At 53.6% G+C, this 24,136-nt stretch overlaps 1 protein-coding gene across 6 annotated transcripts in view; it reads right to left on the bottom strand.

The window, feature by feature from the left end:
• Positions 1-24,136, bottom strand: part of Togaram2 (TOG array regulator of axonemal microtubules 2) — a 58,692-nt gene that overhangs the window by 31,417 nt on the left and 3,139 nt on the right. For 4 of the 6 annotated variants that reach the window (XM_078029456.1, XM_078029457.1, XM_078029460.1 and 1 more), the window contains exons 2-6: positions 8,802-8,928; positions 6,522-6,635; positions 5,043-5,330; positions 4,124-4,314; positions 3,160-3,353 (exon numbers count right to left, since the gene is read on the bottom strand). In XM_078029456.1, the coding sequence (XP_077885582.1) occupies positions 3,160-3,353; positions 4,124-4,314; positions 5,043-5,330; positions 6,522-6,635; positions 8,802-8,829 (815 nt within the window). In that variant the 5' untranslated portion in view covers positions 8,830-8,928. Of the gene's footprint in view, positions 1-3,159; positions 3,354-4,123; positions 4,315-5,042; positions 5,331-6,521; positions 6,636-8,801; positions 8,929-18,732; positions 18,954-24,136 lie in introns of those variants that run through there. The other 2 variants (XM_078029458.1, XM_078029459.1) reach the window with 2 other exon arrangements.

Here is a 24,136-nt window from a genome sequence, read left to right on the forward strand (position 1 = left end):
TTGAAATCAGAACTAATGTCACCTCTACGCCAAAAAGCCCTGGGTGACATCTCATTCCCCCAGGATAAAGCACACGCTCCTGGAGGACCACCTATGATTCCCAGCCCTGCTTTCCTGGCAGCCTGTCTCTCAAACACAGGTGAGCACTGCCCAATCCCCCTCCCGCCTCCCTCTGCTACTCCCTTAAAGTCCCAGGGGCTCCTCATTCGTGTCTCTCCTCCACCTCAAGAATTCTCCTTCAGCCTTCAGAATTTCTCCAAGAAATCTTCCCAGCATGACGAAGATGATTCTCTACTGGGCTCCCAGTAGGACAGGTAGTCATGGGACATGAACTCAGTGATTTCCTCCTAAATCTCTCTGGTGGATCCTGAGAGCACACAGTGTGGGTCTTATTTCACTTTGTTTCTGCAGCACCTGGCACATAGCAGGTGCCTAATAGCTCTTAAGAGAATAAAAGCATGGACAGATGAATGAGTGAGATGGAGGCCCATTGGCTGGACAGTCCCTCAGAGTCAGAGAAGAGAAATCTAGACACAACCAGGCTATGGCAGACACCAAGCTTAGCATCCTGGGAACCACAGAGACTTTTGAGATATGGCCCCTGCCCTTGAATGCTGCAAGTTAAAGAATAAAATGAGGAGACAAAATAAATACAAGAAAAATACAAAAAGAAACAAAATAAATGTAAATAGGCAAAATGTGTTAATGAAATTTAAATGAATAGGGGCTGCAGTTTGAGGCTCAGTGGTAGAGCGCTTGCCTAGCGCATGTGAGGCACCAGGTTCGGTCCTCAGCACCACATAATAAATAAATAAATGTATTGTGTCCAACTACAACTAAAAATATACCTTTAAATTTTTAAATAAATAAAATATTGAAAGGCTGTGGTCAGGCAGTCCATGGGCTAGATGTCAAGTGGACAGTTCAGAGATGGCCACTTGCACGCAGCACCCTTTGCAGCCCATGAAAGCCAGTGTAGATGTGGAATGGTAGAGACAGAATGGGCTGGAGCAGTAGGGTTGGGGTGGAAGCACCCTCTGGGGAAGCAAGGCTCCCCCTCAGGAACCAGCGCACCCACAGAGGGGCAGGGGTGTTCCTACAGAGCAGCACAGGAGGAAATATGTGGAGTGGGGTGCAAAGGATGAGCCCCAAAGTCAGACCAAGAAGACTCATCTTAAAGGCCACCCAGGAGAAGAGAGAGCACCAGGAGGTCAATAAAGGTGAAGGTCACAGAAGAGTCATTGGGGGGTGCAAGGTGAGGATGGAGAGCAGGTCAGGAGCAGTTGGGGGTGGTCAAGAAAGAGCTGGAACCTGCAAACCCCAGAGGAACCGATAGGGCAAGAGCCAGGTGGGAGGTTTTGTGTGTTTTTGTTGTTGTAAGAAAGACTTGAGGGCACGTGGCCATCTGTGAGGAAGGGGAGGGTACTGGGAGGAGAGTCAAAGATGATGCTGAGATTTGAAGACCAAGGCAAATACCTGCACCTTGATGGAAATAAGGAGGACCCGGGAAAGATGGTTTGGGGAAGTGTAAGCACTCCAGATTGCCTGCCCCCATGCTGATCTGCATCAGCTATGAGAACTGGAGATACCCAGCCAGAGAATGGACCTCTGGGGAGATGTAAGGTCAGAGCAGGAGTGGCAAGATCACCACCCATGTGATCCTGGAGAGCACGGCACAGAGGGCCGCAGGAGAAAACAAAGAGGGCCCTGGGATAAATTTCAAGAATGGCCAAATTTAAGAGACTGATGGATGAATGGGGGGCAGGCAAGAGACCACCTGGAAGGTCCAGAAACAGGCAGGCAGGAGTCAGGAAATTAAGGAAAAGTTCAAGGACCATCAACAGCCCAAATGACACAAAAAAATCAAGAATAATGAGGTGAATAGGCCACTGGTCTGGGGCTAAGAGTCATTATAACTACTGATACTGCTAAGCAGAGGGGAGGAAGAGGCAGGTGTTTGGGCAGGAGAGGAGGAAGGGGAGGAGGCTGCAGCAGGCGAGGTCTGAGGAGGCAGAGAGGGGAAATCAAGCAGAGGATGTGCATCCAGAAGCCGGTATGTGCACAGGTTCCCACACCCCAACACAGCTGGAGAAAGAGGGGCCACAGACACTGGTAAGGATAGTCAGAAAGCACAGGAGATGAGATAGTGAGCAGCTGGAGAGAAGTGGGAGAATTCAGAACATCAGGCCAAAGCAATGAGAAAGAAGTCACAACAGGAACTCGACAGTGACCGTGCTAGGAGTGCCAGGCCCACAGGCAAGGGAGCAAGGGAGTGCGCGCGCGCACACACACACACACACACACACACACACACACACTCACACACATGCTTATGCCCACAGATACATACATACACCCACTTGCACATACACATGAACACGCTTTCACACACACTTGCTGCAACATCAGGCTGGACTGACCGTGGGATATTGTTGGCCATCTGGAGGGCACTGCCTCTCCTACTTACAAACCATAAACCCATATTCCTTACAGCACAGAGACCCTCTATCCCACGGATTCTCAACCTTTTATTGGGTATGAAGACTCCTTTTTAAATCCGAAATTTTGTGGATTACACATATGCACACATACACACATACATACACACAAATTTTTAGTTTCCATCCATTAAAAAAATACGTAAGTTGGGCATAGCGGTACATGCCTGTAATCCCAGTGGCTTGGGAGGCTGAGGCAGGAGGATCATGAGTTCAAAGTCAGCCTCAGCAAAAGCAAGGCACTAAGCAACTCAGCGAGACCCTGTCTCTAAATAAAATAGGGCTGGGGATGTGGCTCAGTGGTCCAGCGCTCCCGTGTTCAATCTCCGGAACAACAACAACAAAAAAAAAAACATAAAAATGAGGAACCACCATGAACTTAACCATGCTCTAAAGCAATTTGCATTTTTCTTCATCACTACAGCAATCATACACATTAAGAAATTATAGAAGAGGCCAGAGACATGGTTCATTATGCCATTGCTCCCAACCTGCTGTAGCCCAGGATCAGAGAAGCCCCAGCAACAATGCTGTGGCCCCCACAGGTCTGTGGCTTCCCATCCCTGTGCCCCAGAGCTCTGCCATTACAAGAAGGCTCAGTCTTGAGGAGCCCTGTGGATCCTGGACAGAGAGAGGAAAGGAAGACACCTGGGGCTCTTACCGTGTGGGTGGGACCCTCAGTCCTGTGAGGACGTGCTGGCCTCCTGGAGGCAAGGGACTGGGAAGGGAGCCAGACCGACTAGAGGAGGGCCCCGCAGGCATCCCGGCCTTTGGGATGGGTGGGATCACGATGCCTCCCATCGACTTCAGCATCTTCTCGTCGTTGCAATGCAGGTATTGCGGGGAAATCTGCACCTGGGAGCAGAGGGGTACTTGGTCCATGGAAGCGTCCTATGCTGGATACTCAGCTCCTTCTGCCAGGAGCCACCTGAGGGCGGAGGGCTGGGAAGTGCCCACAGATTTCCCTTCTCAGTCCCATGACCCAGGGACCAGACCCCCAGCCTCCAGAAAGCCCCTTACTTCCTTATCACTCCAGGTGAGAAGGCTGGCAAGCTCTTTGGTGGTTGTAATTATTATTATTGGGTTTTTTTTTTTTCTTTTCTTTCTTGTTTCAGAAAGCTCTGAGAACATCAGAGCTAGAAGGGACTTTCAAAACATCTGGTCCAAATCTCTATTTCTGTAGATGTACCTGCTGGGGCCTAGATAAGGAAATGACCCACGCACGGTGACACAGGCAATGAGGAACAGAACCCAAATCCAAGTCCTGGCCCAGCGGCCCAGCGTTCTTTTCCCTCTGTCACACCTCCCGGCTTTAAATGGAGAGGGCCAGAAAGCAGGGGGAATTCTGAACAGTAAGACCAAAGAGGACAGGTGGCCAGGCAGCCTCTCACCTCCACAGCAGCCACCCAGAAGTTCCAGCTCCCAAGGGTCGGGATGCTGCAGAGGAGGTGAAACAGGGCTCAAGCCTCTCCCAATGCCACCCCCACCCTTGAGGGCAGCCCCTGAGACATCTGCAGAAACACAGGAGCAGGGGTCGGTAGAGGATGGGAAGATGGACAGAAGGACAATTGCAGGCAAGACTCGGAGCAGCAGAACCACTTTATCTCCTGGGCCCTAGCTCTCACCTCCTGGGGACCCTTCCTACTCCCCGGCAGATCCAGGCTCTTCTCTTTGGCTCCGCTGGCCTCTGGGGTGGTGGGGATGCTCTGGATGGGAGGCATCGGCCTGGGCACCTTCAGCAGCCTCTGAGAGGTGGTGCGCGGGATGGTGCTCCTCAGGAGAACACCTTTAGGGCCTCCCCCGGGATCCAGCAAGGCTGTTCAGAGGTGAGGATGGGAAATGAGGGGCAGACTTCAGAGCTTTACCAGGGCCTCATGCCCCGAGGGACGCTGGGATGAGGAGGGGAGAGGGCATTCCCTCCTAAATGCCCGCCGCCCCACACCTATCAGTAGACTAAGCCAGCAGATGGCACCATCCTTTTCCATTCCTATAGAATGGTAGAAATGCCAATCCAAGTGACCCGCTGCAGAGGCAGTGTGGGTAGGAAGGCAAGAAGACTCATTGCTGGGATATAGGGGCGAGGACAGTGGGTTCTGGCCCTGGATAGCAGCGGTGTGACCTCAGGCAAGTCGCTGTCTCTTTGACCCCGTGTGCTCCTCCGTAAATGGGATACTCGCAAAGACTCAGTGACCTCCCTTACATAAAATGCCAAGCTAGTTCCTAGTATGTGACAGGGCCAATCAATCCTTTCTCTCCCACCCCCGCCCTTTCCAGCTAATGCAGTGAGGTGGCAGCCGCCTTCACATTTCCAACATCGCTTCGAAGACAGACAGCCCCCTTCCAGCCCTTGGCTAATTCTTTATGTGCCCAACAGATATCCTGCCCCTCCTGCCCCATCCCACCCCGAATAGTGTCATCATCTAGGCAGGTGCCCACTAAACAGCCCCAGTGGATCCAAACATCACCTGGATACCTACTGATCCTCACAGCCTGAATGGCCTGGTACCTGACCTCAGGATGGTGGTGGCAGGTGGCAGGGCTCACCTCTTGAAGATGCTGCCATGCCCTCTGAAAGCCTCCGTTTCTTGAGCTTGTCCTTGATCTGGATGGTGTCCCGGGCCACACTGTTGGCCTCTGACTCCAGAGAGGTAGCAGGTGCCAGGGGACAAGGCCCTAAAGTCAGAGCTCCAAGATGCCTGGGGTGGCCATTCCTAGCCTTCCAGTCCTTTAGAGGGATGTCCAGTTTGAGGTTGCCTGCATCCCCATGGCCGCTCAAGATCTCTGGTGGCTTCTCATTGCTCACCAGGACACTTGGCACAGGCTGGAGGGAGGCTGAAGCAGAAAGGGAAGAGTGGCTTGGCATGCAGGGCCCAGTGGCACCAGACACCAGCAAACCCATTGGTATGGCTTCCTAGGAGTGGTCAGTCACTTGTCTAATGAATCTGTCATTCAATGTTCCTGTCCTTCCTGGGGCAATCTAGCCATCCAACAGTGTCTAAGAAGCACCTGACCCCAGCAAAACCCACATCATGAAGTTCTCAGGGAATAAGAAGAGGATTCAACATCCAATCGCATCACAGCATAGATGAGAGGCCATAAGTACTTAGCAAAGGCCAACTGCCCAGGGACCACTGTCCACTGATCTCCAACAAATCCATTCAGTGCCATGGAGCACTGGATAATGCCACATGGGGAAGTTGGGAGATTTGGAGCAAGTCATGCTCATAGGGGGACACTTATTCAATTGTTCTTTCAATCAGCATTTAATAAGCACCTACAAGGTGCCAAGCACTATCCAGGCAGTGGAGGTACAAATATGACTATGTGAGGCACAGTCTGCCATTAAGGGACTTTGGATCTGTTAGAGGAAGAAGATGCATCATCCATAAATAGGTTCAGTACAGGTCCCCAAGAGAGGTCCTGTAGTGAGGGAAGCAAAGGGCCCAGGAGGCCAAGCCCTACGATGCGCTTAGTGGGGAGGGGTGATGGGGAAGACCCTGGTGAAGAGGTGGCCTGGTGGATCCCCCGGGGACAAGGGAAAGTGATGACAGGGGATCTTTCAGACACTCGGCAGGTCTTCTTGGGATCTCTTAAGACAGGCCCTAAGAGAGGCACAGAGCCAAAAGTGCCTGCCAAAAACCATGGGTGTTTTCAGCAGGGACCACAATACTAATAACACCCACTTAGCCAGACATGGTGGCAGGCTCCTGTAGTCCCAGCTCCTAAGGACACGGAGGTAGGAGGATCACCGTGGGCCCAAGAGTTCAAGGTGAGATGAGGCAGCAAACAAAGAAAGCAAAAGAAGCCAAAAGGACCCACATAGCTTGAGAACAGCTGGGCGTCCAACACCCTCATCCCCCTCCCCAGTCTAGGGCCCCAGCTGTGCACTGGGGTCTGTGGCCCTGACTGGGCTGTTGCCAGGGGAGCTCCCCATCACCTGCCAAAGTTCTCGGAGAGGCCACACAGGGCTCTCGAAGGCCATTTGGTGTGGCTGAGTCACCAGGCTGGGTCCTACTATCTTACCTTCTCCATAAACCGGCAGATTGGAGTTGATGCCTCCAGGCGGGGTCCCTCGGGGCCCAGCACTGGTCCTAGGGACACTCCCACAATACACAGCCACTGGAGCCAAAACCTTGGCTAGGGACAGAATCACAGAATAGCTGTATCTTAGAGGCCTCCGAGGCCAGGGCAAGGCACAAATCCAACACAAATGCAGACACCTGAACACCCTGCCCCTAGGGTCTCTGCCTGAAAGACCAAGGGCATGTGGTTGCCACGCCCACCCCCCCACCAGAGCCTGACCTGCAGATGGGGGACCGGCCAGGTGGGGGGCCTGCAATCTCCATCAAACCCCACCAACCCTGCTCACACCAGCTTCTCAGCCAATACCATCTCCTGCTTCCCACTCTGATCTCCTCATCCTGACCTTGCTCCAAACCCCTGGCCATGGCTTTTCAGATTTCTCCATCATCCAAAAGTGCTGACCCACTGTCTGCAGTACCATTCTCTATCAAGGTGCATATCATACTTGCTGCTGCTTCAGACCACCTCCTAATCCACAAAGCCCTGACTAACACCCTAGCTGCAAAGCATCCATCATCTAGCCACAGCTCCTCTCGGAAGTCATCTTCCCTCCTGAACGCACCCCGCCCCCAGCATCCTTCATCCAGCTGCAGACACTCATTAATGCTCATCCCTGCTCTGTGCAGTGACTCTGGCATACAACAGGGGGTGGGATTGGGGGCAAGACTGACTCAGCCCTCGAGTGGGAGAAGTCTGAGGGGGAAGAGAAAAGGATCAATGACAGTGGGGCCAGGGACAGGGAGAGGGAAGGCTTTTCAAAGGGAGGCACCAATGGACTGAGATCAGAGAAGGAGCCAGGAAATGATGAGTGCACAGCTCAGTTAAGCCATTCCCTCTTTTAAAAAGCCTTCCCCCAGCTGGGTACGGTGACACATGCCCATAATCCCAGGAGGCTGAGGCAGGAAGATGGAGAAGGCAAAGCCAGCCTTAGCAATTTAGCCAGGCCCTAAGCAACTCAGTGAGACATCTATAAATATAATACAAAGAAAAGCAGGTGCTGAGGATGTGGCTCAGTGGTTAAGCACCTCTGAGTTCATTCCAGTACCCCCCAAAAAAGGCCTTCCCCCTGCTATGTCCTGTAGCCTCAGGCACGCCTTGCCCTGACACTCTTCCCAATCTCTCTCGCCCTCAGGCCTGCCCTGCGGCTTCCTTAGTACCTGCCATTCAGCAGGCACCTAATAAATGTCAATCTTTCACTCTCCTAGCTCAGCCCCTCCCTAACACACCTCCGATGCCCTAACCCACTTCTCAGTGAAGCCCCCACTCAGATGGAAACACAGCCTGCCTGCCCTCAAGATGCACCGCCCCAAGACTGGACTCAGGAGTCCAGGTTCTTGTTTCTGTCACTGTGTGGCCTAGAGGAAACAAGCTAACCTCTCTGCGTCTCCGTTCACGCAAAGTTCAAGTAGCTGGAGGCACCAGGGCTTCATACCACAACATCTTCTCCCACTTCCCCGCTAGAATCTAATGTCAGGTGCTGATTTATTCCTAAACTATGCAGCTGCTTTCAGATTAATCTGTCAGGGCCTCAGGGTGTCCTGCCCAAGCACCATGCCCAGACTCCCAAGATGACGGGCTCTGGCCACCCTGATTCTCTACCTTTGTCCAAACGTCATCTGGCCCTTGGGGCTAACCAGCTCTGCACTTTACAGGCATCCATTTCACCCGAGGCAGAACCAACCTCCTCTTTTCCCAGAGGAAACTAAAGCACAGCGGGTGCCCCAAAGGCAGAGCCAGGCCTGGACCCCTGTCTTCTGACCCTAAGAGGATTCCACTGCGCAGTTATCGACACCCCAGCCTTCAGCCCATGAGCTGGGAGACTCAAGGGGTTGGCGAGGCCCAGCAAGAATGTTCTGTGGCTGAATTAAAGAGTTCTTGCTCCCCTACCTGGTCAGCTAAGGAATCAAGTCGTCCACAATCCCAAGGCCCCACGCCCCCTGCCCATCCATACACTCTTGACCACAGAACAGCAGGGGCCCCTTGAGGAGCCAGCCCACTCTGTCTCAGAGAGTGGAGGCAAAGCCCAGGCCGGATCTCCAGAACCCTCAAAGCCCCTGCAGGCCAGGGAGCCACCACACAGGTGACAGAGCTGGGAGGGCCAGTGCCAGCATGTGAAGAGCTGGGCAGGGCTGGAGAGGCACAGCCACCTCCCAGACATGATCCGAGGAAGGTCCCCCACCCTGTGAAAGGCCAGTAGCCACCTCCCTGGGAGCTTCTCACCTGGGGTGACATCGTCTCGGGTGCCCATGCCCCCGGTGGAGGGGCTGTCCAGAGGCAGCAGCTATGCCTGGGCCGTGAGTGCAGGCCTCGGGGGTCCAGAGGGTTCTGACCTGTGACATCCAGGGACCTGTGGTGGGAAGGGCAGGGAGAAGTCAGTAAAAATGGGCAACAGCACAGGGGCCAAAGCCTTGCTGAGGCGAGCAGATCTGCCACTGACCCAGGACACCCAGACGTCTTTTCTGACATTTGGGCTCATCTCCGACACCTCAGAGTTCCTAAGTACCAAGTCAAGTCCGAGGCCACTTGACCCTGTGGAAAGCATTCGTGATGGAGAGTGTCAACAAAACCCGATCAACCCGCCATGGCTTTCGTGGATGCCTTTAGGATCCTGGGGAGGGTGCAACTCTGACACTTTTTCCTTCAGTTTCTGTTTTCTCCTAAAGCCCTTCACACTCCACCAGCTGCCCCCAAAGCCCACGGGAGCCTCGAGCCTTTGCGCTCACCGCACCCAAGCAGCCAGCGGCAGGTTGGGGCTTGTCCGTCCCCATGTGCATGGAGTTCTGGGCCTTCATGCTCACCTCATTGAAAAAGCCACACCTCTGACCCTCTGCCGTCTCGCTGTCCTGTGGCTGCGACTTGGCCACTCCAAGGCTCTTCCCAGCCTCCGGGGCCAGTCCTCAGCCCTTACCCTCCACCTAACGTCACCCTCCCTGTGCAAGGCTCTGTGACTTCACACAATTTTATGAATTCTTTGCTGAAACGAGGGTGACAGATCAGGAAGGTAGACAGCCGGAGCTGGTCAGTGGTACAATAACGTCCCCGTCTCTACCCAGAGAGCTGTTCCCTCGAGATGTTATCTGGGGACAGGGCAGGTACTGTGCCAACTCCCTTCTGTTGAGCAATAAATCCCAACTCAGGAACTGAGAAACCTGCCTTCTTTCTGTCTGGAAGCCAGCCTGCCACGGTCCCCACCCAGGCCCCAGAAGGCAGAGCAGCACCTAGCAACCTGGCCAAACAGGAGGCAGCTCAGCCTGGCTGCCCCGGCCCAGCTCCACCGGGCCCAGTCTCCTGGCTGAGCCCCCCAAGTCGCATGGGTTCTCTGTCCAAAGGGAGACTAGAACGTGGCCACATGGGGTGAACGCAGTCACGAATGGCGGTGAGAGCACTTGTCACAGCAAGGTGGGAGGATTCCACTGCACAGTTATCAACACCCCGACCTTCAGCCCAGTGAGCTGGGAGACCCAAGGGGTTGGCGAGGCCCAGCGGGAATGTTCTGTGGCTGAATTAAAGCCAAGAAGCTGGAGTTAAAGGTGTTGGGGGCAGTGAGAATTGCAGGCCCCATCCACTGTGCATTTCTGTGACCAGAGGAAACCCGTTATATGAAACTGTGGTAGGAAAGCAGCGCTCCCCATTGCTGCGGACCAGAATCTCCTGGGAACTGGTAGAAATGGCAGATTCCTAGACTACACCTCAGACCCCTCACAGAAGTGGTTTTTCTAGGAAGGAGACTGTGAGGATCCATTTTTTGTTTGTTTTGTTTTGTTTTGATTAACTCCTAAGTGATTTTGATATTCAAGCAGGATTGAAAACCACTGGGCTATAATTCAGATTCATTTGGCGATAAGGACTCAGCCCTAGTTCTCCCCTTCAGTGGTCCAGGTGGTTAGTGCTGCCTCCGTTTCCCCCCAAGAGCTCCCTCTCTAGGAGAAGATGCAGAGCTACCCAAGAGCACAGACTGCTACTGAGCTGGGCCTGCAGAACAAGAATCCCCACCTCCAGCCTCCCGGGCTGCCCAGGCTCCTCCACATCCTCAGGGACACCCGGAGCCCCTCCACACCAGCCAAGCCACCCCACCAAGCAGAGCTCCTGTGAGTCCCTATCAGATCTGCACCTTCAGTCCCTCAGGCACCACAGGTCTAGAGAGCAGGATCTCCCAAGCATCTGCCCAAGAGGAAGTGGACAACCACATCCTACAGGACAGCAGTGAGGGGCTCCCCCAGGGAAACCACTCAGGCCCAGGATCTACTACTCAGCAATCCACACCCCAATTTTAAAAATGAGAATCAGAAATTCCCACACACAGGTCGACAGAGTCTTGGGTTTATCATGGAGACCCCTTAGCACCTGGCCCCCAGGACACAAGTCACAGACCCCGTTTGCCCCGTACTCCACCAGCACTAAAGTGTTTCTCTCGCCGTCAGAACAGCCAGTCCCAGACCTAAAGGGCTGAACGAGCCAGTGGACTGTGGTGACCAGGATTTTGTCCTCACTCCTTGAGGCCCTGCATTGCCACCCTTGGCCTCATTCACAGCTCAGGGAACAGGTTGACCCAAGATAAGTGACCTTTGTCTACTCCTTCCATTAAAGCTATGACTACAGACGTTCCATGGTGACTGGCACCATAGGAATGAAGTAAGGTGACAGAAGGGACTCAGGTTTCAGGAGGAGAGGAAACAAGGCTAGGACTGGCCCAGTAAAGAGTGTCGGCCCCAAGGACAAAATCCACTGCCCCAGTGTCTCGCACGGCCCCAGGAGCCAGAGCTCCGTGTCCACCTTGCTCCCCAGGGGCCTGGGCAGAGCACTGTCCCTGAGAGACGATGGAGACAGGAGGGCAAGGGAAGGGCCCTGTCGAGGACATGCACACGCACAGCCGCACAGTCGTGGCAGGCCAGCCCTCCATCTCTGAGACAGCCCCAGGTGACACAGATGCCTGTCCCAGGGAGGAGACATGTCTCTAGAGCAGGAGGCTCAAACTCAACAGGACCTGGCCCTCCTCCCGCTGTCACCCACAAGCCCTGTTTCTAAATGGTGCTCTCTGTCACACCATCAGGGCGGTGAGTGCTCCTTGTGAGGCAGGGCGAAGGGCTGGCTGGTCACTGTCCCTCCAGGCAGAATGAGTGAACATGCACCGTCACCCCAGGTGAAACCAGCACCCGCTGCAACATCAGGCAGGACTAATGAACATGGACTGTCACACCTGGTGGGGCGAGGGGACGCACACTGTCAACCAGGCTGGGTGAGCCACTCCACTGAAGAGACAGGCACACAGTGAGCCCCTGCTGCTGTCTGATAAGGAAACCCGGAGGAGATGCTGCAGTGACCAGCGACACCCTGCTGGGCCTGGAAGGAAGCAGGGTGGGGTGGGGGCTGGGAATGAGGAAGGACACCCCGGCCAAGGCTCAGCCTGGACACACGTGGAGGAACAAACACTCCCGTGAGTCTCAGGGCTGGGAGGTGGGGCTGCCTGAGGGCCCTGGAAGGCTCTGCAGGGTCCCAGCTTGTTCTGCAGCCCAAGGAGCTGAACAGAGAGGGAGGACATCATTGACCTGTGTTTCCTGCAGACGCTCAGTGAGACTCTGGAAGGACTGCCTAGGGGAGCAGAGGCTGGGACAGACTCTAAGGACTGAAACTTAGAGACCCTTGGGCCAGCCTCTGGCCTGGCTGGACCCAGAAAAGAAACAGTCAGACCAAGATGTGCCCCCAGATACAGGCAGGATAGGAAGGACAGAACACACTCGAGGGTAAGGGGCGGCCACTGCCCTCCTCACCGCACACACGCACCCTTCCCCACCATCAGAGGATGCAGTCCAGCCATAAACCTCAGGGGGACCCCTGGGTGGCCTCGGGCGACCTCCTGGACTCTGACTTCTGAGGCTCAAGCTGTCACGGAAGGTCTGAGGTCCACGCGCTCATATCACAGGTACTAGGACACAGAGGCATGGGGCTCCAATCCAGTACCTGTGTGACGAAAGGCTCATCACTGAACTTCTCTGAGCCCCAGTTTTTTTAACCGCAAAAATGTAGATAATTCCTATCTCATTTCAATATTTAATAAATTAAGACAACCACTTAATACTCTGGCCCCGGCAAGTAATCAATACACACTGGCATTAGCAAAATTGCAGTTGACAAAACCCAGGGCAGCAGCAGATGGACAGACTTGGGTGGACAAGGCAGGAAGGTGAAGAGAGGGGCTAAGTGTGATTCCGGGGCTTGGCAGTTCCATGTGGAATCCTCCTGAGAAAGGTTTGGGAGGGAAGCCGGCAGGAATGACAGACTGCCTGAATGAGGACAGCCGGAGGTCTAGGCTGAGTCTGGGGTGCTGGGGTACCATTCCCTGCTGAGATGGTGGACATGGAGCAGGTGCCGGAGGCCAGGAGAGACACTGAGTCCTGGTTTGGGCAGCGTGGTTTGTGTCCCCTCTGGGAGACCCGGATGGAACCATGCAGAGAGCAGCTGGTCTGAGGCTCCACAGAGGAGGGACTGGGCTTGGAAATGTCCTCGACCCACAGCAATGGAATCTGCAGAAGAGAACCAGGGCCAGGAACGGCAGAGATGGGCAAGAGCAAGGACGCTGGGGAGGACAGGAGAGCAGAGAGAGGTTAGGGGGTCAGCTCAGCAGAGATGGAGGTGGGACAGGACCAGGGATGCTGGCTGGATGTGACCAGCAGGGACTCTGCCAGGAGTTCTGTGAGAGCATCTCTGTGCACTGGGGACAGAAAGCCGCCACAACATGGAGCAGGTAGGAGCAGGTAGAAGGTGGAGAAGCTGACACAGTGAATGTGACAACTCTTTGGAAGTTAGAGGAGACCGTCAGGAGAGGGACACAGCAGTAGCCCGAGAGCAATGAGCCTGAATGAGACCAGTTGTGCTTTTGTTTGCACTTTTTTTTCCCTTGCTCTACCAGGAATTGAAGCCAGGAGAGCTCTACCACTGAGTTACATCCCCAGCCCTTTTTATTTTATTTTGAGGCGGAGTCTGGCTCAGTTGCTCAGGCTGGCCTTGAACTCGTGATCCTCTTGCCTCGGCCTTGAGGGTCTCTGGGATTGCAGGCGTGCGGTTCTCTGCTTCTTTAAAAGTGGGAAATACTCTAGCATATGAGGAGGAGGAGGAGGAAGAGCCAGAGGGGAAGGGTGACTACAGGAGGGAGGGACCGTGAGGGACAGAGCAGGATCCTAGCCTTTGCTGCAGGGAGGAGGTCTCAGGGGCCAGGAGATGGTGGCTGCCAGTGAGGGGAGAGGGGATGGGGACAGCCAGGGGAAGGGTCATAGGGGAGCCACAAACGGCCAGTGGTGGAGGAGGAATTCTAGAGAGCAGTGAGGTTCTAGAAAGATCCTGGAGGCTGTGTTCCGACCTCAGAAAAAACAGATGGATTCTATTCTGTCCCTGACGTGCCTCCGTTCGGGGCAGCCTGGGTGAGGGCTGATTCCACCAAGATTCCCATCTTCTTGATAATTCTTCCTTTCTAGAGCCAAGGTGCTGAAAGCCACCTCTGCCCGGACTCAGGAGACTGGTGGCCACACCCACCAGGCCCTGGCTCCAGCTGTGACTGGCTCCTGGGCCAGCAGGAAGGCCATTCACAGGTGAGATGCCCCCCTTTGCCAGCTCTGGAGCACCCTCCCTGGCTGCAGGTACCATCTCCCTTGCCATCATGAGATAAGGTGGGGCCAGTTCTCCTGGAACCCTCTGAGCCCCAGCAAATATGAGGTGCGGGTCAGCTAGCAGCCGCGGGAAGACAAAGACAAGCAGGAAGAGGGCCAAGCGCAGAGCCTGGCACATACTAGCAGCATGAATGAACGAATGGATCCCAAATGGGAGTGCGTCTTTATAGACTGTCTTGCTGGGAAGACACTAAGCGAAGGAAATGAACATTTCTTGGTCCCATTCGTTACTTGTACGATATGCTTCCAAGTATTAGGCCACTGAACTTCAGAAACAGCAAGAAAGTGGAGATTACTGCCCTCATTTTATAGATAAGACGATTGAGGCTAAGTGGGAGAGTCCGGACCAGTGGTCTCAGCTCAGGGAGATGGTGGCACCCAGCATTTCGGAGCGTGTATCTGGGAGTCAATAGTGGTGGATTAAACGCCATCGCCTGCTAGCTGTGTGACCTGAGGCACATTTTTAAACTTCTCTGAGCCTCTGTTGAACTGCAAAATGGAAATAGTGTCAATCTCACAAGGTTATTGAGAGTGTTCCAAACATACAAAAAGCATTTCATGTTGCATCTGGCCCCCAGAAAGTACTCCATAACACTGCCATTCATGTCACTGTTTGCTTGGTAACTTTTGCCATGTTCAGCTGTGAGGGAGAGGGGACTCTCTCTCTCTCTCTCTCTCTCTCTCTCTCTGGTACCAGGGATTGAACTCAGGGGGGTATTCGACCACTGAGTCACATCCCCAGCCCTATTTTGTATTTTATTTAGAGGGTCTCACCAAGTTGCTGAGCGCTTTGCCTTTGCTGAGGCTGGCTTTGAACTCTCAATCCTCCTGTCTCAGCCTCCCCAGCCACTGGGATTACAGGCATGTGCCACCGCACCCAGTGGACTGTCTTTTGAAAGACTTTAGGACAGGAAGCAGCAGAGGCCTGGCTGAGGTTGAGTGGCAAATGTAGGCACTGCTTCTTGGAGCAGGATGGCCTTTCGTTTCCTAAGTTTTGTGAGGTGAACAGGAGGCAAGCTGGGACAGGACACTTAGTGCCACCTTGCCAGGAAATGCTTAAGAGATCCCTTTTCAAGAGGTTAGAGGTAAGAGAGAGTTAACACCTTAATGACCTCCCAGCAGAGGGCAGAACAAAGCAGCCCTTCCCAACTGTTCTTATGCCCAACACAATAAGGACGGGACCTTCCTTTTGTAATAGCAGCTCAGTGCCTATGTTAGGGGAGGGGACGAGAACTGGATGGAACAGAAAGAAGAGGAAGAAGGCCTCATACACATATGTCCAGGGCCACAACATTTGAACAGCCCCCTCACCCCTACCCAGGGAATTCTGATAGGAGTATCATTGGTCTAAAAGATATGGGAAAGTCTATGAGTGAAAGTTGTATTTAAGGTCTTTTTGAAAAGCAGTGAAGGTAAGGCTGCTATGTTTGATTATCCAGGTTGGGCACTGTACAAGGGCATCATAATTAAGGGGACAACATTCATGCTGCAGATGCTACAGATTTCATATTTATTACGACCTTCCTCTGATGAATAGAAGTGTCTCGGGACAGAGGCTCTTTTTTCTAATTCACCAAGAGAACTGTGTGAGCAGGCTGCAGCCCCAGGACAAAGGAAGGGTTCATAGTTTACCCATCAATTTACGAAATTCAAATCTTCCCAACCTGCCCACACTTTTGTATATCATGTTGGTGCAAATATAAATTAGAGGTGAGTCAAGACACATGCTAGCCCCTGAACACCACGGCCTGGACCTGCTTTTCCTGTCTGTCAATTTCAAACTGTGAGGGACCTGGCTACCAGCTGTCCCTCAGTTGTCAATGAATGATTGTTGGAGCTTCAGAGAGACTGCGTCACATGCTGGCTTAGTGTCCTTGGGCTGCTATAACAAATACCACAGACTGAACGGCTTAACCCACACAGGTTTCTCTCTCACTCTTCTGGAGTGAGACGGAGGGGCCAGGTGATTCAGTTCTTGGTGGGTACATGCTTCATGGGCAGAGGCCTCTCCCTGGCACAACCCTCCAGACGTCACCCTGGCTGCCAGCTGTTAAGCCCTACGGGGCGAATAGGAAATGCTCCTTCCGCTTCCCACCAAGGCCTCCCCACAGGTCCCGCGGGGCCGGCAGGGCCTGGAGTGCTCAGCGCACGTTTCGGCTGTTCCAGGAGCAGCCCAGGCCGCTGCAGTTCACCTCTTCAAACTTCAGAAGGACTAAGGAGAAGTGAAACCACTTTTCCAACCAACGTCTCAGCAAAATGGTTTCAGCCCTGACTTCAGAAGAAGGCTCTTGACAAAGTGCCCCATGAGCTCGGGAAACTTCAGCCCCCAGCTCTGTCCTGTTCCCAAAGGCCCATGAGAAAGCCGACTGTCCCTGAGTAAGAGCCAGGGTCCCATGTGCGCCTTCCCGGGGCATAGGCTGGCTTTTTTCTGGAAGGCCAAGAAGACGGCCATCGAGGGCCACTTTTTTTTTTTTTTTTAATCCTAGTTTTACTGAAGGAAAATCTGAGACCAAGAAGAATGTAAGTTCGTCTGTGGAGCCAAGAACCAGAGATTCTGAAACGTGGACCAATTGCCAATCTCTGGCCTGCAGGTGCCTTGCCCCCTGGAGCCTGCATCTGCAGCTCAAAGATCAATCACAGCGGAAGGACACTCAAGGGTGATGGTCCTCCGAGAAGGATGGCGGAGAGGGACAGGGCACCAGGAGGGCAAGAGAGGAAGATGGAAGTCAGAAACCTGAGCACAGCGAGGAGGTGGCCAAAGAGATTGGAAGAAAAGCTGGGGCGGGCACCCAACCTCCAGAAACCGAGAGATGCAAACAATGAGATGCGACCCTGCCCTGCAAATGCTGGCATGAGATGAGAAGCGAGAGCGGGTGTCAATGACAGTGCCAAGAAAGGACTCCTGGCTGTGGCTGGCAGGCAAGGTGCAAATGGGCCTGTGAAGCTCAAGATGCACAAACCCTGTGCCTGGCCATTCGCTCCTGGGCCACCACCCTCAGGACAACCTTGCCCCCGTGATCCAGGAAGAAGCACAAGGATGTTCATGGCAGCTCTACGGACAGCAGCCAAACTATGGAGACAATCCCAATGTCCACCAGGGATGGAGGGTGACTGAGAGGGGCCCACACTGTGGGATGAAGACCCGGTGGACGCCTGCAGCAGGTTACGGAGTGCGACTCTACTGTCATGAAGACCCAGGGAGGGCAAAACTAAGCCAAGGGCTCAGATATGCAGGTACAGAGAGCAGAACTTCAGAGCAAAGCAAGGAGAAATTAAAGAGTGTTAACTCCCCCCAGCCGGTGGGGGGAGGAGACGACCATGTCAAGGACCCGGAGGAGCCCGTGGAACGCGGCTGTGTGTCTGAAGGAGACCTGGGTGGTTGCACCCAGATGCTCACTGCATAACTCTTCCGTAAGCTGCTCATGCACCAGACGGTACCTTCTGCTGTCTGCAGTGCTGCTGCCCCAGGAAAGACGCGGCTGCCTTCAGAAGCACATTTCTCCAGAGCTCGGGTTGGCATCTCCCTGTCCCTCATCCTCTCCTACGTTTCCCTTTGTTCAAATCTGCCACCAGGCTCTATGGGCTCAACCCGAGCCAGTGCCGGAAGCCAGCCAGCCTGTGGCGAGAAAGGCTGCAGGCCCTCCAGGGTGGGAGAGCAGAGCCCTTCACATCCCTCCTGGCCAGGTGCCTCTGCGCCCAGCCACCGCACTGACGCCCTGGCAAGTGCAATCCCCCTCTGCCCGCAGCACTCCCAAGCAAGCACCGGCTCGTCCAGGTCCTCAGCCTACATGGGCCTTGTCCTGGCAGAGGAAGGAGGCAGGCAGACACTGCAGTTATCAGGAGAACAAAATCTGCTCCAGAAAAGAACACGATGCCCTCCCCCTGTGATGATAACGGCACCAAAGTCAGCAGCTGCCCCTGGCTACCACGAGACGGCCCTCCTGCCAGTAGGCACGATTGAACCCCACTTTCCAGAAAGGAAAGAGGCTCAGAGAGACAAAGAGCCCAAGTCCACATACCGAGAAAGAGTGTCACAGGCTGGTGTCAGAATTCAAACCCAGACCAGGCCTGTGCTTGAGGCACCCCAGCCCGAGCAGTATGCTCCCTCCCCCTATCTTTCCTTGTGCCACGGTCCCTGGCAGTCCCAGGAAGCCATGGTACATATTTGGGATTGACCCCAAACAGAGCACTCCACAGGCAGGACCCAGGGAAAGGGACAGCCCAGGGCAGCCCTCTTGCCTCGGCTCACAGCACTCAGAGAGCAGCAAGTTCAACCTTTTCCTTTAGAGATGATCCATGAAGGCCCAGAGAGGGGCAGGGGCCTCCAGCAGACACACAGCCTCCACACCACAGCATGATGCCTTTCCTCTCAACATGGTCTTGTGCCAGGTCAGGTCCTCATCCTCCCTCCAAGGACTTCAGAGGGTCCTGACCTGCCCTCCCATTTCTCCCTCCTTCCCGCCCAAAACTGTGGACACACTGCCTCTCACCTCTGTCCAGAGGCCAAAGCCCTGCCACCAGAGGAATCCGGGGTTCTTAGTCTCTTCAGAGCCAATGCTGCCCCTAGGTCCTGGGAGGCCCCATGCCTGGCCTTCCCTGGCCCTGGCCCAGCCTCACAGCCCTGGGCCAGCTTCCTGTCTGGACAGGTGCTGGGCAGCCACGGTCTGCGGCTGGTGGTGGCTTCTGCTCTCCGCCAGGCTCGCCTTGAATAAACACGGCTGCATAGCAACCACGCTCTGAAGGAGCCCACAGCTCCCTGCTGGGGGAGAGACGGAGCCCAGAGACTTCTCCTGGGCTTCATCTCCCCTGTGGCTCACCCAGGCTCTGCCTCCCTCAAGTGGCTGAGACCAGAGAGAGGGAGCTGGGCCCCACTGCCAGGAAGTGCCCGGCAGCCTGGGGGCAGGGTGGTGGGCAGTGGAGACTCTGTTTTCCTCAACTGGCCTCGGGGGCCCCGTCTGGTTCTGTCTACCTGCTGCTCCTAGAGGCAGAGGCCAGCCGTGGTCTGAAGCCAGGCCTCGCGCACTCACTGGGCAGTGCCAGTCCTGACTCCGCTGCTCCAGCTATGTGCCCCTGGACGGTGCTTAACCTTCGAAGCCTGTCTCCTCATCTGGAAAATGGGTATAATAAGGTACTGACTCAACGGGAGCCTGAAACAGGCCTGTGGGTTCATCTAGCTCACAGGAGGCCCTGCACTACTTCCCCAGAGGTACTCGCATAGCAGAAAACCTACGGCCTCCTCCCCAACCAGATTTTTCATCCCTGCTCTGGGAAAACGTACCCCTGGGACACAGCAAGCACTCACCAATATTCACACTCCCACCAGGACTGTGTGTGTGACATGAGAGAAGCCTGAAGAGTACGGCTGCCCAGGAGATGGACACATGAATGCAGGCGCTGAGAAAGACTTGGGGTACTTGAAGTGGCCAGGATGGGAAGGGCCCCAGGTGACAGGGAACTACCTACATGCTTTCTGGTGACTCATTCTAGAAGATGTCACAGAAAGGGACTTGGACATCTAGACCCCTGTGATTTATCACCTGAAGGAAATATTTTCATATCTTCTTCCTTCCTTTCTTCCTTCCTTCTTTCCTTCTTTCCTTCCTTCCTTCCTTCCTCCCGCTCACTCTTTCTTTCTTCCTGGGGTGCTGGGTTTTGAATCTAGGGGCACTCTACCACTGAGTTACATCCCAGGCTTTTTTATTATTATTATTTTTTATTTTGAAACAGGGTCTCTCTAAGTGGCCAAGGCTAGCCTCAAATTTGCAATCCTTCTGCCTCCGCTTCCTGAATAAAGAGAGATGCTTCAAGCTTCACAAAGCTTCACTGGTGGGACAGTGGGCAGAACTGGGAAGAGACTCAGGAGGCCTGAAAGGAGCTCTGAAGGAATTTGGGCAGAAGCTTACAGGGAGAGAGGGTGGCAGACTGAGAAAGAGGAGACCAAGACACAAGGGCCTGCTTGGCCATCTGGAAGCACACAGTTCCCAGGACCTGAACATGCGGCTAGCCCTTGGGCTCCGAGTGTGTATTTGGATCTGCCTGTATTCAGTATGCACACGCACACACACACACACACACACACACACACACACACACACACACACCGCCTGTCTGCCTGGAGAACTCATACCCATCTTTCAAGACAGCTTGTTATGATTGGATTGTGTGCCCCCAAACTGAGGAGCTGAAGTCCTCGCCTCCTTATCTGGAAATAGGGTCATTGCAGATGTCATGAGTTAAGAGGAGGTCATATTGCAGTGAGGTGGGCACCAAAGTCAGTAAGACAGTGTCCTTCATAAAGCAGGGGCTTGGACACAGACACACGGGAAGAACACTGTGGGAGAACAGAGTCGAACTGCCTCAACCCAAGCTACCAAAAGAAGAGAGAAGCCCAGAGCATCCCTCCCCGGTGCCTTCAGAGGGAGTGGTCATGGTCATGGCAGCCCAGAAAACCAAGCCTCATCTCCTGGGCGTAGCAGCGTGACCTGCCCCCGTGATGCCGAGCACTCCCAGAAAGGGAGCACGTGCTGGAGGACTCCCGCCATCCTGGTCCACCTGCTCTGGGCCCCAAGGCTGAGCTCCGTGAGCTACATCAACAGGCCCTCCTGCCTTCCCCCTCCCTTGGGTTTGGTCAGGGGATGGAGGGGAGAGGGAGCCAGGCTCCTATTACCCAGTTTCCTTCCAGCAGGGCCCTGGGGGCCAGCTGCACCCCTTACCTGGAGGTCAGGGCTCCTGCCAGCAGCTCTCTCTACACAGCTCTCCCTGGGGTGGTGAAGGTCCCAGTGTGGCCAGTGCCAGGTGCTGCGTGACCCCCATGGTTTCTCAGCATCTCCTCCCAATCCCAGCATGCACAGGTGGACAACTGCCCCCTCCCAGCCCCACCTACGGAGACTGTGAGTTCCTGGGGGTGAGCTCCAGTCTCTATCTCTAAAAGCCAAGCGCAGTCAGACCACAGTAGACACTGAGCACAAGTGTGAGTGACACACATCTGACTGCGGGGGTGGGGGCACTAGCCCAAGAGCTTCTTTTCCCTGCAACACCCACTGCTTTTCCCAGGACCAGGCCTCGTCTCCAACCTACAGAGTCTGGGCACCGTGTATGGCGGGTAGAGCAAGTTCTAACCCCCTTGGCTGGTGCTACCGTATTATCAATCAGGACCAGCCTGTCAGAGCTGGAGGTCAGATTACATGGAGCATGTGGGGACCCCAGGGAAGTGGCACGCTCAGGCGGTGCCTCCCCTTACCCCTGCTTCAGAACCCCTGGGGATCAATTGAACCCAGACTAAGGATGATTAGCATATGGCAGGGCCAAGGGGACAAGGGAGTGGTTCCAGGACTGTCACCAGCTTTACTATGTGGCCTCCAGCCCCTGCCTACCCTAGGGTGCCAAACTGTCATCTGTGAAATGAAGGGATCAGACACTGAATGGCCTCCAGGCCCCTGAGGCCCAAGACCCTATATTGGGGATCGAGGCTGGAAACTTCACTTCCGCCTGCCAGACACCCTGCGGAGAAACGGACAGCCAAGGCCAGCAGCACTGTCCACAGACTGCCCCTGTGACCGACTGTCCTCCACACTTGGCTTGTGCTTTTTCACGCACCCCACCTCCTCGGGGCCCAGCCTGTGAGAACAGGAGGCGCTGACTGCACCCTAAGCAGGGCAGGGCCATACAGATGCTGCCAAGGGCACAGGAGAGGCCCCCCCACAAACTGGCTTCCCCTTCTGTGTTGACTTGCTCTCTGGGAATTTTCTAGGAAATTCCAAAATAATATATGCAACCTAAGCCACAGGTCAGAGAGGACCCAGCTGAACCCTTCCTGTCACAGAGGAGGGAAGATGAAGCCCAGAGGGCTGTGCAGGAAATCAGGCCACGGACTGAGGCCTTCTCGTTCTGTTGTTCCTGGCCCCAGCTCCCCTTTAGGGTCTTCTTCCAAGAGAAGCTTTTCCTTCACCCCACATGGACCTGACCCTTCTGCTTTCTCCCCCTTTCTCCAAAAAAGTGTCAGAGAAGAGCTGCTGCCGCACAGCCACAGGAGAAGGTACCTGTTCCTCCAATGGCTGATGGATGATTGGAGGTAGGCAGATGGGATGGGGTAGTAAGGGATGGGTTGGACAAATGGCAAAGGATAAAACAAAGTATAAGATAAGATGGGATGGGGGCTGGGGATGTGGCTCAAGCGGTAGCACGCTCGCCTGGCATGCATGCGGCCTGGGTTCGATCCTCAGCACCACATACCAACACAACATCCACCGAGAACTAAAAAATAAATATTAAAAAAATTCTCTCTCTCTCTCTCTCTCTCTCTCTCTCTCTCTCTCTCTCTCTCTCTCTCTCTCTCTCTCACTCTCTCAAAAAAAAAGGATGGGATGGGACGGATGGAAGGGAGGAAGGATAGGAAAGGGGGAGGGAAGAAAACTCACATATAATGAATGGATAAATAAAGAATGAATGTGAAGAGAGATGAAGAACAGGGGGAAAGAAGAAATTAACAAGTGAATGAATAATTCTGGAAGCTGATGGAGAAAAATAATTGGAAACATAGGAACAAGCAAAGAAACGAGAAAATTCTAGCCAGGCACAGCAGGGCACACCTGTAATCCCAGTGGCTCAAGAGGCTGAAGCAGGAGGATCTTGAGTTCAAATTTAGCCTTGGTAAATTATTTAGGCCCTAAGCAACCCTGTCTCAAAATTTTAGAAAACATAGAAGGGCTAGGGATACAGCTCCATGATTAAGTGCCTTGGGTTCAATCCCTGGTACCAAAAAGAAACAAGAAAAGAAAGAAGGGAGGGAGGGAGGGAGGAAGGAAGGAAGGAAAGAAGGAAGGAAGGAAGGAAGGAAGGAAGGAAGGAAGGAGAAAATTCTTTAAAAACTTTCACATTTTCAGTTTGTAAAAATTCATCGAGATTATGTTGCACATACTTGTGATATGTGTACATTCCTATATGTATGCTGTCATTGTTTTAAAAAGACTCTCTACCTAGCAGATCCCAGTGGGGAGTAGAATCTCTCTCCCCAATTAGTGCCAATAGGGGGGCTTGGCAGTATGAGGTGGGGACCTGCTTTTGCTGAGATGGTGGCAGTGGGGCCCAATGGCATATTCACCCCCACCTGGATCTGTGTCCTCCCTCTGAACAGAAGGCTGCCTGTAACAGAGGGTACAAGAGGATCCAGAGTCTCACAGCACAATACCCAAAATGTTCAGGATACAATAAAAAATCACTCACCACACCAAGAACAAGTAAAATTCTAACTTGAGTGGGAAAATAATCAACGATACAACATCAATATGACACAGATGCTGGGATTACCTGACAAGGGTTTTTAAGGTAAAACTAGCATAAAAATTCTTCAGTGAGCATGATGAACATATACTAGAAATACAGAAAAAATATTTTTAAAGTCTTACCAAAGAAATAGAAGATGACAAAGAAGAAAACGCCTGGGCATGGTGGTGTCAGCCCCTAATCCCAGCTATTTAGAAAGCGGAGGCAGAAGGATTGCAAGTTTGGGTCTAGTCTGGGCAACTTAACAAGATCCTGTCTCAAAATAAAAATAAATACATACAAAGGCAGCTCACCTAGGCATGGTGGTGCACGCCTGTAATCCCAGCAATTTGGGAGGCTAAGGCAGGAAGATCACAAGTTCAAAGCCAGCCTTAGCAAGTTAGTGAGGCCCTAAGCAACTTAGTGAGACCCTGTCTCAAACTAAAACATAAATAGGCTGGTGATGGGCTTACCAAAAAAAAAAAAAAAAGAAGAAGAAGAAGAAGAAGGAGAAGGAGAAGGAGCTCAGTACTAGGTATTTCTACCACTGAAGGATATGGTAGAGCAACTCTGGGCTCAACTCCCAGTACTACAAAACAAAAAGCAAAAATAAAAATAATAGAAACACAGCAA

This window comes from Ictidomys tridecemlineatus, chromosome 12 (assembly GCF_052094955.1).
Source record: "Ictidomys tridecemlineatus isolate mIctTri1 chromosome 12, mIctTri1.hap1, whole genome shotgun sequence".
Taxonomy (NCBI): Eukaryota; Metazoa; Chordata; class Mammalia; order Rodentia; family Sciuridae; genus Ictidomys; species Ictidomys tridecemlineatus.